Here is a 16628-nt window from a genome sequence, read left to right as displayed (position 1 = left end):
ATTCACTGCTGGAACCATTTTCATGAACCTCCTTTGAACCCTCTCCAATGTCTCTGTAACAATTTTCTCTTTATCAGCCAGGTTTGTTAGCCCTGAGCTGAAACCCTGAATCTGGAGGACCAGTGGACCACTCTTGGTCTAGCCTCTACCCTTTGACCTGTTTGGCATAGGTGACCCTACCAAGAGCCAAAGCATAAAGGCCACACTCTAGCCAACGCTGCACTCCAGGTCATTGAGCCTCCAAACGTTCAAACTCTCCAACAAGTTTGTGGTCCTCTGAAGAAGGAACATGAATGAATCCCTGCTGGATAATCTGAGAATGAAGACAAACTGGCCTCAAGAAATTTTACTGCACTATTGATATGGACTTCAGGAAAAGTAATCAAGAAGGTGTTTGAATTTCATCTGCTGACAAGTTTGAAAACCACTTGTAAGGTAGGGTAGGTGGTAACGAAACCTTTAAGAGGAAGTACATCTCAAGTCTGCAGTACTTCCACTAGATGAAACCCAAACCTGAGAATACCACACCTGGAGAAAGGCCAGGAAATTGCTTTGGTAGAAAATTTTAGAAGGCAACAAAGGTGCAAAGACCTTACCGTTGCTCTGCGCACAACTTCAAACTGTGCTTAATCCAACTGCAACTGATGCCAGATGCAGAAAGATATAAATTCAATGTCTACAAACGTTAATTTTGACAATTTTCTATAACAAGATTTTCTTACATATAGACTGCTGAGCCAATAATTTATTCCCCATCTGAAGTCAAATGAACTTGGTGATCTGAGTCAGGTAACCTGAAGTCACAGACCCTGGTAAACAAACACCTACTCCTTGGTCTAAATACTGTGTAACTGGCTGTTGGACTTCCTAATGAACAGACCTCAGTTAATCAGGATGTACAACCGCTCCTCCCTCCCCATTATCCTCAACATCCCCAGGGCTATGGGCTGAGCCCATTGCTGTACACTCTGCTCACATATGGCTTCTCGGCCAAATACCCAAGCAATCACATGGTCAAGTTCGCTGATGACATGATATTGGTAGGGTTCATCACCAACAATGATAAGAAGTGGAAGAGCTCAACGCCTGGTGCCAGGCAAATAGCTTCTTTCACAACGTCAACAAGACAAAGGAGATGGTAATCAGCTTCAGGAGACCTCGCACCACTCGCATCCTCCCCCTCCCCATTTACATCGGTGGCACAGTGGGAAACTGCGAGCAGTTTCCTGGGAGGCGCACGTCACACACTTCGTCTTTCATGGCTTCACTGCACATCCTATGCAGTCAAGAAAGCTCACCAATGCACTTACTTTCCCAGGAGACCGAAGAGAGCTGGATCTTGCACTTCTATAGTCACGTCGTTCTACTGATGTGCAGTAGAGAGCGTCCTAACTTGTTGCATCACTGCATGGTACAGAAGCCGCAATGCAGCAGGCAGGAAGGTTCTTCAAAGGGTAGTCAATGCATCACCAGCACAGCCTACCCACCATTAAGGACATGTCAATTAATCAAAGTACATTTATTATCAAAGAATGTATAAATTATACACCTTGAGATAGGTTTGCTTACAGGCAGCCACAAAGCAAGAGACCCAAAGAACCCAATCTTAAAGAAGATCATAACTACTGCGCAGAGAAAGATTTAAAAAAACACATCACGCAAACAACAGATGCAAATTGAACCAGATTTTGAACCAGATGGAGTCCTTAGGTCTGCTCTCCAGAGTCGCGAGAGTAGTAGGCCCAAGCCTCACTGAAGCTGTGCAACAGCTTATTGGTAGTTCAGAAGGCACGAAATACAACTAAAAACATTGCTAATAACACCTTTCTTGAAGTAAATTGTGGTCAGCTATCACCACAAGCCATGAAGAAGCAAGCGGTGGCAAAGCTAATCGGAAGGACGAGCCGTGGTGTAACGCAAAGCCGAAATGCAACGTGTTCAAGACAGGGTTGGTATTGCAGTTGCTGTTGGAGTGAACGATTTGGAGAGAAGATACGGAAGAATTTTGAAGCCTGATCACCTAACCCGGGTGCGAGGTTGGATCATTACAAGCGCCGAGCAGGTTTGGTGAGATCGAGAATGGCTTCGGGCTGTGTGGCTGGGGTGTGTCGCTGCGCTGGGGCCTGGGTCCTAGAGCGAGGTACTACCCAGTGTGAAGACAATTTAAGCGCTGGACAGCCCGAGTGAGGAGGCGAGGGTCAGGCTGATTTTGCTCGCTCTCTCGTGATGTTCATTCCTCTCTGATGGCTGTCATCTCTGCGTGTTTTGCCTATATATATTAAGGTGTTGGAAGAGAGCCAGTAATATCATGAAGGATCCCACACAACCTGCTCCCACTCCCATCAGGGAGGAAGCTAGGTAACATCCGGCGCACAACCACTAGACTTAAAAACAGTTACTTTCCCAAATCAACACCTCCACTCACTAACTCCACCAAGGCTTTATTATTTCCCGATAGTCATCTAATGTGCAGCCTAGCGTCACTTTAAGGACATACATTAATCTTTTGTTTCGAAGCCATTTTATGTACTTATATTTATTGCACTTCATTATTATTATCATCATCATCGGGTGCTTCATCGCTTGCATGTATTTTTGTGCTGCATCAGATCTGAAGTAACAATTATTTCATTCTCCTTAACTTGTGCATAGGAAATGACATTAAACAATCTGGAATCTTGTGGTCTAACCACTCAAACCAGAATTGGAAGACTGGCTTGTACATCCGTTCATTAGTGACTGGTAGCGCAACACTATTACAGATCGGGGCGTCGGAGTTTGGAGTTCAATCCTGGTGCTATCTGTCAGGAATTTGTACCTCTCCCCGTGACCAAGCGTGTTTCCTCAGGGTGCTCCAGTTTCCTCCACAGTCCAAAGACGTACCAGTTAGTAAATTAGTTAGTCATTGTGATTAGTCTGGGTTTAAATCGGGGGGGTTGCTGGGCTGCACAGCCTTGTTGGTCTGGAAGGGCATGGTCCATACTATACTCTATATAAATAAGATACTATTCTTGTGCTCTTCAGACCAAAGGAGGTGTAAAGCACTCCTTCCTTCTGCTAGCCTGCAGGTCACCCTTAAGCAAAGTGTAGCAACCTGCTTAGTCCCCCGATCAAGGTCACTTGAAGCCATGGGAGTAGGCAGTGGATGGTCGTACGAGCAGCTGGTACATATCTCAAATTATGTTTATGCGACCTCTAACGCCAGGCAGACAATCTCTGAAGAGTATTAATAATGGCTGGGGTCACCCGTCTTGTAAAGACCCTGCCCAAGAGAACACAATGGCAATCACTTCTGTGAAAGAATTTGCCAAGAATAATCATGGTCACAGAAAGACCATGATTGCCTAGTCATAGACATGGCACATAATGATGATAATGAATGTGATTATGATCATGCTTATCTCTGTCTTTACTGGCCTCAGTTATTTTATTTTCATAATTGAGATTTGAAGTTGCTTGCATGTTGAGTCAAATTTCTCAAATCAATGCAGTCTTTGCGGTAAGAACATTGCTACAAGACTGTTGGACAGTGGGGGCTCTAGTCAACTCATACAGACCAGTTATGGGAAGTACAACTGCTGCCCTTATCCAGAAACCATTTGTGAACCAGGTGGGTTCTCATAATGACTGAGAATTTTATAGTGACCCTTACCAGATTACTTAAAGTCCTCGGCACCTATCATGAGATTTGTATCATGTCTCCAGATCCAAGTCCAGATATCTGAATTACTAGTGTGATAGACACTGCTGACCTAAACAATGTGTAAAATGCAATTCAATCATTATACCGGAATCTATTTTTTAAAGATTACTATGACTCAAACACACACACAAGTGTTAAAACTGACTGCATTAGAATATTTTCCTCGAAAACTAACAGCTGAATTTTAGCTCCAGGTGAAGTCAGAATCATCACCACGGAAGGAGAAAATATTTAGCTGTAGACTCAAGTGAAGGCTACTGGAAGGAGAATCACAATGGAATGCAAAAAGAAAGAAGAATCTACAACAGCTAGATAATTTATTGCAATTGGAAAGAATCTGAGTGAATAATTCATTGAGCGTTTTCAGGCTGTGTACAACCACAGCATGCTGGACACCCTCAAGCAATAATTCTAATTCCGTATCTTTTCCAACATAATGTCCACCCGTAGTCACTTGGCTGACCTTCTGTCCGTCATTCCCTATAAAGCTCAGCTCAGTTAAAATTCTGCAGCCTGTTCTCCACAAGCTGTCACTCGCCCTTTAGCCACAAGACCATCAACCTACGATGGCTCCTGGACTCCAAAATTCTGATCTCTGTAATTTCTCTAACTTTGTACTTGTCTGAGCTCTTTGCATGTCTCTAACAGAATATTGTTTATTCCAAAATCTTTCCATAGTATTGAAGGTCACTTCAACTATTTTGGATGTCAGATGTAGCATTCCTTTTCAATTTCTTTTTCTGCTTCTTGTTCCTTCTTTAAGACCATCCTTAAAATCCACTCTATGATTGAGCTTTTAGACATCACTATAAAAGAAATCCAGGACTTTACAAAAAAAAGCATTGAAAGGTACTTTGTAGACACAATCAAATGCAAAAAAAGGTCTCCACGTGCAGTAAACCTGAATTCAAACCAGCAAACGCGCTGCAGATCAGGCAGCATCTGCGGAGAGAGAAAACAGAAGTAGTGTTTCAGGTCAATGACCTTTCATCAGAGGACAAGAAACTACTTATGCTAGGATTAATTCTTACTAAAACAAAAGATGTGAAGACTCAATTTTTGGTCTAAACTCTGCTGAATCACAATAAAACTGCCATGAATGTCACAAGCAGAGAGATAAGAGCTGTGCACGACTGAACACCAACTGGCTGACTCTTGACACAAGCTTATACAAGATTTCTTCATGTCTAGGCACCCAACGAAAGTTCATCAAGTTTAAATGATAATAAATGTATTTTGAATCTTTGTTAATTCTGTTCCCTAACCTGCTGTGCAGTTCCTATATTTTCTTTTTTTCCTCTACGTGAAGGCAAATCATTTGCATTTAGAAGATATAGATGCTAATACATTTAATTAACAATCAATTTGTAGGACACTATATGAAGTGAATGATCAGATTTCAGTGGAATCCAGACTACTTCCATAATACAAATACAATTTCACTGACTATTTCTGCACATTAACAATGGAGGAACTATCAGGATTTAGGGCAAGAAAGAAATACATTTTTCTTATGTACTATTCAAGATTGTGTCAGGGTGGAGATGTGTCTCTATCAAAGGAGGTGAAAGGTGCTCCTTCCCTCTGCTAGCCTCCAGGTCACCCTCGGGCAAGGTGTAGCACCTGCTTAACCGCCCCCCCCCCCCCCAATGAAGGTCATGTGACACCATGGGAGCAGGTGGTGGACGGTCATATGAGCAGCTAGTGTACGTCACAAGTCCTGTTTATGCGAACACTGACGTCAGGCAGACAATCTCAGAAGAGTACTGATAATGGCTGGTGTCACTCATCTTATAAAGACATTACACAGAAGGTGGTAATGGCAAGCCACTTTTGTAGAAAATTTGGCAAGAACAATCAGGGTCATGGAAAGACCACGCCTACCCACGTCACAGAACATGGCACATAATGAAGATGACAACTATTCAAGGGTGACTCATCCGTGACTTTACTGAGAACTAAGCAACTGACTGCCAAAGGGCTGATATATACCACAGCCAATTTAACCAGAATATAACTCTGTTACAACACTGTGAGCTTAATGCCTTGAGAGCTGATGAAATACTGGAAATCAGATATTCCAGTATTTGCTTACAACTTGGAAGACAATTTGGTCCATCAAATCTATGCTGATTCTCAATGCAATCCTACTGTTCTACTTATGTCCCTGTAATTTATTCACTTTCTCTCTCATGTCATTTATTCTCCCTCTTTCTCCCAATTAACTTACCTACCTGCACGTATTTGGGACATGGAAGAAAACCTGAACATCCAGGAGAAACGCTGCGATCAGTACCAGAGGTCAGGTTCGAACCTGGGTCGCTGGAACTATGAGGCACCAGGGCTACCTACTGTGCAATTCCTTGCTGACACTGCAAATGATACAATTTCTACTCTCTCCGGATGCTATATTTTGTCAGCTGAAACGCTTTTGTCTGCCAGTCCTAATGCCTCAATGGCTCCTCAAGTGAAATGGTTCGTGGGTAGATTTTTTTTTAATCAAGGTAAGCAAGACAAATATCCCAGATTCAAAGGGAAGTCCTACCCACAGAATATAGCAAAAAGTCTGCACCGAAATGAACTGACAACTAGAGACTGAAACCATTGGGGAACAGAACAGTAATAATCCCCCTAACATATGCTCATGATCTCCCAAGGTGGCTGCATTTGTGCACCTCTAGGAAATAAAGTTACTTACATAATGAGGATTGCACTTCCAAGCAAGTTATTTTACCAAATGTACTTCGGGATGTTTTGGAGAAGTGTGATAAGGTGCTACACAAGATGCAGTTTTTTTTTAATGAAGAGTATTGATAGCCAATGTTGATATCTGATATTGGTATGAAAATCTTTATACTGAATACAATTATCTACCTGCAGAGTAGATGAAATAAATTCTGGACACATCAGGTATTCCGCTTTATATCAGACAATACCCACTGGATTCGGGTTAATTGGGTCATTGGTTAATCTGAGCAGCTGCTTATTTGGGACAATTCTTAAAGAACCAAAACCAATTGAAAACATAGCCAGGATTCACTTCATTTATTTGGGGCACCATGCCGCTTAATTGGGGCAGGAAACCGCTGTCGAACATTTTCTAACTTGCGTCAGTCATTGTGTGGCCTTTCAACACAACACTGTGCTTCAAGCAAATGTTCTTAAATAGCATCAGCTGTGTATTTGTATTGATAAAGCAATGAATTTTGTCACTGACAGTTGGCAAGTAATAAACAGTTAGACAATTCGGGACCGCTTTGCTCACTATGGTTTCAAGCATGCATTAGAGATGCCAGAAACAGCCAGAAGTGAAAATGAAATGATTTCACTAGAAACTACAAAGAATTTCAATGCACCAACAATCATAATGTCATAATTAAGATAAAGATTTGGAGAATGCAATTGTCAAAAGCAATGTTTGAAGGCAGTCCAATAATTGCATTAGGTGTCTGCTCTGATTTTGTTTATTCACAGTCAATCAAGAGAACAGAAGAGTACATTGAATGAATTCTTCCATCAATAACTATTTGGAACTAATACATAGTTTTGTAGTACTGTAGTAGTTTTGGTAATGTTCTAATTTATTCTGTATTTCATTTAAATGAATACAGTTAAATGGTAGTTTGTCTTTTTTATACTTTTTTAACTACTTCCATGAAACCAACTAATTGGTGCAGCCATTTAGTTGGGCTAAAATGTATTAGTCCTGATGTGTCCCAGTTAACCAGAATCTACTGCATACATGCGAGGGGTGATTGATAAGTTTGTGGCCTAAGGTAGGAGGAGTCAATTTCAGAAAAATTAACACACTTACTTTTCAACATAGTCCCCTCCTACATTTACACACTTAGTCCAGCGGTCATGGAGCATACGGATCCCTTCTTTGTAGAAGTGGTCCACAGCAGGGGTGATTAAGGTAGAAGGAGATGAGTTATACAGCTCTCATTACATGCACGTGCAGTTCAACTCTTTAAGTGATTATGCAGAAAGTTTGAAGTTAATAACTCATCAGGGGTGATTGATAATTTCATTGCCTACAGTAGGAGATGAGTTAACTTCAAACTTTCTGCATAATCACTCAAGGAGTTGCCTTAAATACACCCAATGACCTGGCTACCACAGCTGCATGTAGCAACAAATTCCACAAATTCAACACCCTTTGGCTAAAGAAATTTCTCAGCATCTCTGTTTTGAATGGGATTCTTGAACTTATTCTGTGAATGAACCTCCACTGCCTTCTTTGAATTCCAAACACCTTATTTCATGCCTTGACCCTTGATTCTAGACATGCCACCAGAGAGAAACACCAACCCCACCTCTTCTTTACCAAGCCTTGCAAGGGATTTTTGTGTTTACATTATTTCATCTCCTATTCAAGGGTACACATCAATTTTATACCTACCATCGCTGAGTATATTTACTACATTAATGAAATTCATGTGAAGTAAATCAAGTATAAATATTACCTGTCCGTGGGTACCTGTACGAATCACACCTTCGTGTCTCAAGCATGGGTGAAGACACATGGATAATTTCAACATTGGACTCATCATTCTCTTCGTAAAGTATCCTGAAAATCCTTCCCCCATCCGGGGCTGGGAAGAGAATCCAGAAATGAATTCATCAAATGTTAAATTGGTAAGTTTGATGCTTCACTTGTTTATGTGAAGAGGCGAGACAAATAAAATATTTTTCTCTTCTATTTTTTTCCCTGGATTATCAAATTTGGTAAATAGATTAGGGACATTTCACGAAGTTCCAACAACACCAGCTGTGCACAACCCAATGGAATATGTGAGCCTGGATTCCTTTGAAGTTAAGAAGTATTCCTACACAGCTACAAAATTGTGCTCATTTTCAATTGTATCTGGAAAGCATAATAAATAGCTTATCTCCATTCACATGACTTGTCAGGTTTTGATTCATAACAGTGCAAATATACATATTATGGACACAGTTCTAGTTTCGCCACATTATTGCATGGAGAAACAATAAAGATACGTAAATATAAGCTCAATGTCGTTGCTTATGGGAAAGCATATGCAGAGTTCACTTTTGTTCTTGTATGTCAGTCCCCCTCGTGTGCATGTGAGCTATTTCGTGGCGCCCTGGGTTTCCTACCATGGTCCAAAGGCAGTTAGCAGGTTGATTGGTCATTGCAAGTTGTTCCACGATTAGGCTAAGTAAATCAGGAGCTGCTGGGCAGCATGGCTCCAAGGGCCAGAAGGGCTTATTCCTCACTGTACCTCAATAAATACAATAAAATAAAGTCTAACAATTTCCCATAAAGGTAGCTAATGCACTGATTACAAATTCCCCAAGGGCCTCACTAATCTCACAATAATAATCTTCTTAAGCTCCATGTTCCTACAAACCTTCCCTGAGGCACATTCTGAATACTACCTCCTCCTGCAGCTCAGACGTGGCTCAGCTACCCGTGCCCGTCTCAACAGAATTCCTTCCTTCAACCTCTTAGCTTCTCTACATCTCTCGACTCATTAATTTACTCCTATTAAAAACTACCTCTTGAAAAATAACATTATGAATGATCGTCCTGACGGCTCCTTATCTGGTTTAAGCCAAACCTTAAGAAGAGCCTTGGGACATTATATTAACCTAATGGAATTGTACAAATGCAACACTATTGTCCAACACAACAATTACTTATGCTAATTACTTAATGGTCCAGAGTACTGCCTACACAGGAGATGCTGAAATTACACAATATATTTGCAAATATAACTGCTCTTTAACCATCTGTACTTCCACAAGTGACGGCAGGATTTCCATTGTGTTGTTCATGTGGGCGGGACTTTTCTGTGCAGTAACATTTCTAAATGAGGTCACTGGATAGAAGTCAAAAGTGGGAAGGCATAGTCAACTCTTTTTCTCTCCCCTCCCTTTGAGGAGCACTGAACCATATCTTGGTATCAGCTTCATTAACAGAACCTGCAAAATGAATGCATCTCAGGCTAATTGGGTAATGGAAAGACATTGGTTTTAGTATCGTAAGAGGTCTGTGGAACTGAATTCGAGCTAAGCAGACACTTACTATCCTCTGCAACAGGACACCACCAGTAGCCTGTGTACCGGTCAAACTCTTCCTGCAGCACAAAACTGGAGATCCCTGCGGACTTTGGATCGTCTTCTAGGTTTGGCAGACCTTCATAACGGAAGGATGGGAAGCAAATATTAGAATGTAGAAATTAAACAAAAAAAAGAAAATCTGAAATAAAAGCTGAACATTTGGAAAAAATACACAGGTGTTTGTCTCTCCAAAGGCAATAGATAACTTGTTTGTTGATATCATTTACAGTTCAATTATAAATTAACATGCAATATACATTTTTAAGTTTAAAAAGTTTTGTTATTGTATTTTTGATATTCTTTGACTGCAGATTATAACACATAGCGTAATTCCTACATAAGCATTAAATAGGAGTCTCTGACAACTCAGCAAAATGCCATGAATAATTCTATTTTCTGGCACATATTAATCCCTTTTTTCCACACTGCTTGCTAAGTTGTTATTTTTCTTGTATTTTATATCAATATTTTTTACCATTTTCTATGTATTCTGCTTTCCCAGTTACACAGAATATACTGAGTTGCTTGTGGCTTTCAGCTCCAAGGTCAAGTCCTGTATCCACAATAAAAATTTCCAATGTCCTTTTCCCGCCCTAGAGCTACCTACCTACCAAGGAGGGAGATGAGCTTTCTTCGTACACATACAGTGAGATATGCTGCACAATGAAATGCATCGTTTGCATCAACAAGGATGTGCTGGGGGATGCCTGCAAGTGTCTCCATGCTTCTGGCACCACCATAGCATGCCCACAACTTACTGTCCCTGTCTTGTACGTCGTTTTGGCACGTGAGAGGAAACCGGAGCACCCGGAAGAAACTTACATGGTCACGGGGAGAATATACAAACTCTTTACAGACACCGGCGTGAACTGAGCCCCGATTAGAAGATTGCTGGAACTATACAGTGTTATGCTAACTCTTAGGCTACCATGCCATCCTGTACCACACCCTTTCTATTTCCCAGAGCCTAGATCACTGTCCATTTCTCATTCGTCTCCATCAAAGCTGATCTTTCTTTCTCTACATCCTATTTAAAACACACTTTTAAAACTAGCTCACCATTACTATGGATTGTCTCTATTCCTTCAACGGCATCTCTCCATTTCTGAACCACTCTAAGCCTTCATCTCTGTGAGAAATCAGACATTTCACATTGCTGACTCTGTACTTTACATGGTGGGGAGAGGTTCTGAATTTGTACAGACCAGATCAATTTTTGTCAGTCAGGAAATGTGACTATGTCAACATCTGGAAGAAATTTCCCAAAAGGCTGAATGTCATCAATGTCTTTGTGATGTCTTTCCACGGGGAAGGTTTACTTGTGTATTTAATTCCTATTCATAGACTTGTGAGGACAAGAGACAGATTTAAACAAAACATTGTTTGCTTGGCCTTCTGGATTAGTTCTCTTCATTACTGATCAATTACAATCCATCGCACATTTCATACATCTTGTTAGGTGGAAGCCAATCTTTGGCAAGACAGCGTTTTAAACCACAAGGTTTAAAAGCCACTGCAAGAATTCCAAGACCAGGTTCCATATGTTAGCTTTGATGCAGGGTTATTGGAACAAATTCCATAAAAAGTTGTAGATGAAGTGCTATCAAAAAAAGAACTGAAGTATCACTTCAAAGAATTTATTTATGGCACAGGAGGAGGACATTTTTACCAGTCTGGTCCCTGAGAGTTCCTGGCAGAACACTTCCACAAGTCCCACTCTCCCTCTCTATATATCTCTGCCATGACTGCATCATTTCACCTGGCATAAACCCACACACTCTCCGGGAAAAGATGCAAACTCCACATGGACAGCACTCAGGGACCAACTCGGGCTGCTGGAGTTGTGTGTGAATTATTGGACAGAGGATGGTCAAAGTAGGTTTGATATTATTGTAGGCACACAGTTATCAAGAATGGATTCAACAACATTGTGGATAGAGGATTATCAGAACGATTTCTACATTGCATACTGAGGATTATTGGAACAGATCCCAAACACCTCATCAACGCGACATTCTGTGAGATTCTCACCAATACCTTTATGTGCAAAAGTCAGTCTCCTTTCCTCTCCTGATTCAATGTTAGAAATCCACAGATCATTGCTGTGGATGAATGAAATCCAAGATGAATCAGCGGGGCAAATTTTGGGATCCATCCTGATGTTGGGGCAGCTGGTCTTTACTGGCATAGGGTTTTTCGGCTCACTCTGCAAAACAGAACAACCAAAGGATTTACCGATTCCTATCAACTGTTGCACCACTTTAAACCATTCCAATGAATAACTTCTTTATTGCAGAGTAAGTTGCTCAGCTGTGGAACACAACACCCTCCAACCTTTAATAGTTAGTTTCTAGTAGTTGCTCTGATTTCACAGCAGTAGGTTTGTTTTGGTGGAACAAAGATTGTTTGAAACAACAAACTTCACTTGTTCAGTTCTATTCATCCAACAGAGAGTATCAGTTGAAAGCAATCCTTGCTTTATTTTAATATCTAATGGAATCACATGGAATCAAACCTATGCCTGCAAGTGAGTGAATTGCTTAAAAATCTTCCTATGCTGTAGGAGCCACATACCTATTTTCTGTCTGTCTGTGTTGTACTTTGTGTTGCATGTTTGTTATGGGTAATTTGTCATGTGGGTTGGTGTATGGTTGAAGCAAATGAGTCTAGTTATGTATTCGTGCTTTTTTAGCTCAGTTTAGTTTGGTTAGAGCTTAACAGTGAGCTAGGGTGACATTTTGTATGTTGACCATTCAGTTCTCTATTACGCAAGTTATGTTTAATATCGCTAATACAGATCAACCACTTATTTACGCTAATTGGAACGCCAAGATCGCTATATCGCTAATTTAATTTTTTATCACTCTAAAATCATTATTTTTGGCTGGTTTCATAATAAAGGACCAAATGTACTTATTTTTTTGATTTTGGAACTTCAGTATTTTAGAGCCACATCATAGACCATCGATCCCTGTACTCCGTCTCTGAGCAACACACAGTCTTTCATTGATTCTACTGTGTTTCTTGGTACTTACTGTGAATGCCCACAAGTAAATGAATCTCAGCTGACATATATTGTATGTACTTTGATAATAAATTTACTCTGAATAGTTCTCATGTCAAAGCTTTGCATCAACAACCCTTATCTAATTTAACCAGCAAACCACAGGAAAATTATTTTATCTAATCTTGATGCATTTTTCCCAAGCGTGATCAAGAAACAGATTCTGAAACTTTCTCATCCTCGCTGGTCTTCTGCACTTGGATATCATGCATTTTTGTTTTGAATTTCTTCCTTGATAAGATGTATGTGGTAATGGGAAGCCTGTGTTTAATAACTACCATTAACAACGCCATGCCAATGGCTTTTGGGACTGTCTGGTAAAGAATGCATTGAAATAAAACCAGAGGAAAAGAATCTTAACAAAGAGGAAGGTCTTGCTCTAAGTACGTACTGGAATCCGAGTGTAAACAAGGTGGGACAGTGGAAACCTGATTGGATGAGGACTAACCAATCAGGTGGAACAGAGGACAGGAGTAAATACTACTGGACTAGACATGCATAGGCATCATCCTTGAAGAAAATGGCGGAGTTTGTCATCGAAATGTCGATTAAAATCAATACCTTTACCTGGCTGGGACCCCGAGGAGAATTTATTCATTACCTTTAACAGCTTAGATGGTGGTAAGCAGTACTTTAGAAAGTATTGTACTCTCAAAAACACTGTTGGGTATGGATTTCCAGTGTTCTGACCAACTAACATGGAAGAAACGGCAATATACTGTACTTCCGTTCAGAACAGAATGGAGAATGGCACACTGAGCTATTGTGATTTTTCCGATCCATTAATTCTAACCCTGACATTGGTATCACAACTTCTAAGACAATATTAAAAAAATCCAGAAAATAGCAGGTAAATAGAATAATTTCCAAATGACATTAGAAGGGTAGTGTTTTGCGAGAATGAACCCATTAAGTACACATATATAAATATCAATTTAGTAGTAGTATGCTACTAAATGCTTGGGTAGATTACCAAGCATTTTAGATTCTACGTGACTCATTGAACGGATGCCAATCAGAATGGGTCTCGGTCAAACGGGCAAGCTATTGACATTTAGCGTTAAAACGGATTAGACGTTACACACTAAACGTACATTTCACATGATCCTCAGGCTGTGGAATTTTGCAAAGAGAAAGACTCAAATTCAGCACAGCCACATGTTTTCCCACAGGGTTGTAACGGTAGCCTGTGAATCAATCTCTAGTAATGCTATTACTTCAAAGTGAAATACGTAAAAGATTTGCATTTATATTAAGCCTTTCAATTCACTTGTAGAACATCCCAAAGTACTTAACAGATAAAGAACTATTTTTGAAGTACTGTCAAAGTCATAACACAGACATAGCATACTCCTACAAATAATGTTAATGTTTCATCAGTAACGCCAAACAGGGTTCGATGTTAGCCTGGGCACTAAAATTAATTTTTACTAGGTTACACTGGACAACGAAGATATTGCTCCCTGACTACTAATGGGTGTATCTTATGGATTTTGGGCTGCTGGTAATGAAAATCACCATGAAGTTACCCTCTCATGCACCATTTTTTTTAAAATCGCCTATCTTTGTTATTTCAATTCATAGTTCAAATCAGAATAACATGTCAAGATTAAGGAAGGCATTTTTGTGGGTTCACAAATCAAACAGGTCATCAATGACAAGCAATTTGAAGAATTTCAAATGGGACCGGAGAAAATCGCATGGAAGGCATTCAAAGATGTTATTGATTTTTTTTGGCAACTACAGAGCACCAAACTACGTGCAACTGGTTGACAACATGCTTCAAGCATACAAAACCATGAAGTGCAACATGTCACTAAAGATTCATTTTCTGTATTCCCATTTAGACTTCTCCCCTGCAAATCTTGGCGCTGTCAGTGACAGACATGGTAAAAGGTTTCAAAATCAACAACAAAACATTTTAGCTTAGTTTAACTATTGCAAAGCATTAATGCCATTATGCAATTATGCATTATATTAAAGCATTAACGCCATTATACAATTATGCATTATATTAGTTAATTTGTTTCTCCAAATTGCTATGTGATACAAGTAGTATTATTATATTATATTTGAAATTATATTTATGTTCAGCTACAAGTGATCTATCCTAAACAAAAAAAATTCTGAGGAAGCACCAATTTTGAAAAAAATTGGTATCCTGTCTCATCTGTCCTCTAATCCAAAGAACTATATTGGCATAGGAAATGTAAATGAGGAATAATGCAGCTTAAATTTGTAAAAGGAGACTCACAGTGAATCCTGTGCTACTGCCGTCCACTGTGTAATAAATGTTGTTGCTTGCCTGAAACAGAAACATCCCACTTTCTTTGTGGAAATCATATGAGGCAATACCGATTGTTCCAATTCGTTTTCTTTCTCTTAACAGCTCTTCTTCACGACAGTAAATTCCATAATCAGGAGTAGACTGGGTAATAAAGGAGAAAATCGCATTTAGTTTCCCTTATTTAGAAATAAATAAAAGACAAGACATTAGCACGATTGGCCGCACCTGAAAATAATCCAGCAGGGGATTCCACGGGAGTAAACGTTCAGCATCCTTGCTTATCATGTGGGGAATTTCTGAGTAGAACAAAGTGTTTTCACGGTTTTCATTTGACATTGCTGAAAGAGAATTACATGTTAAAATCAATTACCCATCAGAGCAAGTCACAGTAATATTAACAATCAGACAATGGACAATAAAATAATGCAGGATATTGGATCCAGCAAGACAGCCTGGTAGGGCTCTGAAAACCCATGCCAACCCAACTGGAAGAAGTGTTCAAAGATATTTTCGATCTCTCATTGCTGCAGTTGGAAGGTCCCACCTGCTTCAAAAGGGCAACAATTATTGTATACCAGTGCGTAAGAAGAGCAAGGCGAGCTGCCTTATAATGACGATCATCCAGTAGCGCTCACATCAATGGTGATGTTTTGAGAGGTTGGTGATGGTTAAAATAAACTCCTGCCTCAGCAAAGCCCTGGACCCACTGCAATTTGCCTATCGCCACAATATGTCTATGGTAAATGCGATCCCACTGGCACTTTATGTGGCCTTGGATCACCTGGACAATACAAATAACTATGTCATGGTGCTGTTCATTGACTACAGCTCAGTGTTTAACACAATCACTCCTACAGTTTTGATCGAAAAGCTCCAGAATTTGGGCCTCTGTGCCTCCCTCTGCAACTAGATCCTTGACTTCCTCACTGGGAAATCAGAATCTGTGTGGATCAGAAAAAACATTTCCACCTCGCTGACATTCAACACTGACAAAACATCAGGGATGTGTGCTTACCCCACTGCTCTACTCTCACTACACCCATGACTGTGTGGCTATACACAGCTCAAATGTAAACTTGCTGACAACATGATTGTTGGCAGAAGCTCGGACGGTGATGAGAACATGCTCAGGAACGAGATATATCAGCTGGTTGATTGGTGTCACAGCAACAACTTTGTACTCAACGTCAGTAAGACCAACGAACTGATTGTGGGCTTCAGAAAGGGTAAGACAAGGGAACACACACCAGTCCTCATAGAGGGATCAGAAGTTTCTGGGTGTCAATATCCTGGGCCCAACATATTGATGAAGCTACAAAGAAGGCATGACAGCTGCTATATTTCATTCCGGGTTTGAGGAGATTTGGTAGGTCACCAAAGGCTCTCACAAATATCCACAGATATTCTGTGGAGAGCATTCTAACTATTACACGACCACCTGGTATAAGGGACTACTGCACAGGGTCGAAAGAAGCTGTAGAAAGTTG

At 40.3% G+C, this 16628-nt stretch overlaps 1 protein-coding gene across 4 annotated transcripts in view; it reads right to left on the bottom strand.

Annotated features, from left to right (window-relative positions):
* The window catches only part of LOC132382527 (dipeptidyl peptidase 8-like), a 68131-nt gene that overhangs the window by 26649 nt on the left and 24854 nt on the right, over window positions 1-16628 (bottom strand). For all 4 annotated transcript variants that reach the window (XR_009508373.1, XM_059952818.1, XM_059952815.1 and 1 more), the window contains exons 3-7: window positions 15367-15479; window positions 15109-15282; window positions 11828-11996; window positions 9756-9866; window positions 8170-8298 (exon numbers count right to left, since the gene is read on the bottom strand). Coding sequence is in view for 3 of the 4 variants with exons in the window: in XM_059952818.1 (XP_059808801.1) it covers window positions 8170-8298; window positions 9756-9866; window positions 11828-11996; window positions 15109-15282; window positions 15367-15479 (696 nt within the window). In the remaining variant the exon portion in view is untranslated. The remainder of the gene's footprint in view (window positions 1-8169; window positions 8299-9755; window positions 9867-11827; window positions 11997-15108; window positions 15283-15366; window positions 15480-16628) is intronic.

The sequence above is a fragment of the Hypanus sabinus genome, chromosome 28 (assembly GCF_030144855.1).
Source record: "Hypanus sabinus isolate sHypSab1 chromosome 28, sHypSab1.hap1, whole genome shotgun sequence".
Lineage (NCBI taxonomy): Eukaryota > Metazoa > Chordata > Chondrichthyes > Myliobatiformes > Dasyatidae > Hypanus > Hypanus sabinus.
This window is presented reverse-complemented; position numbering and strand designations above follow the sequence as displayed.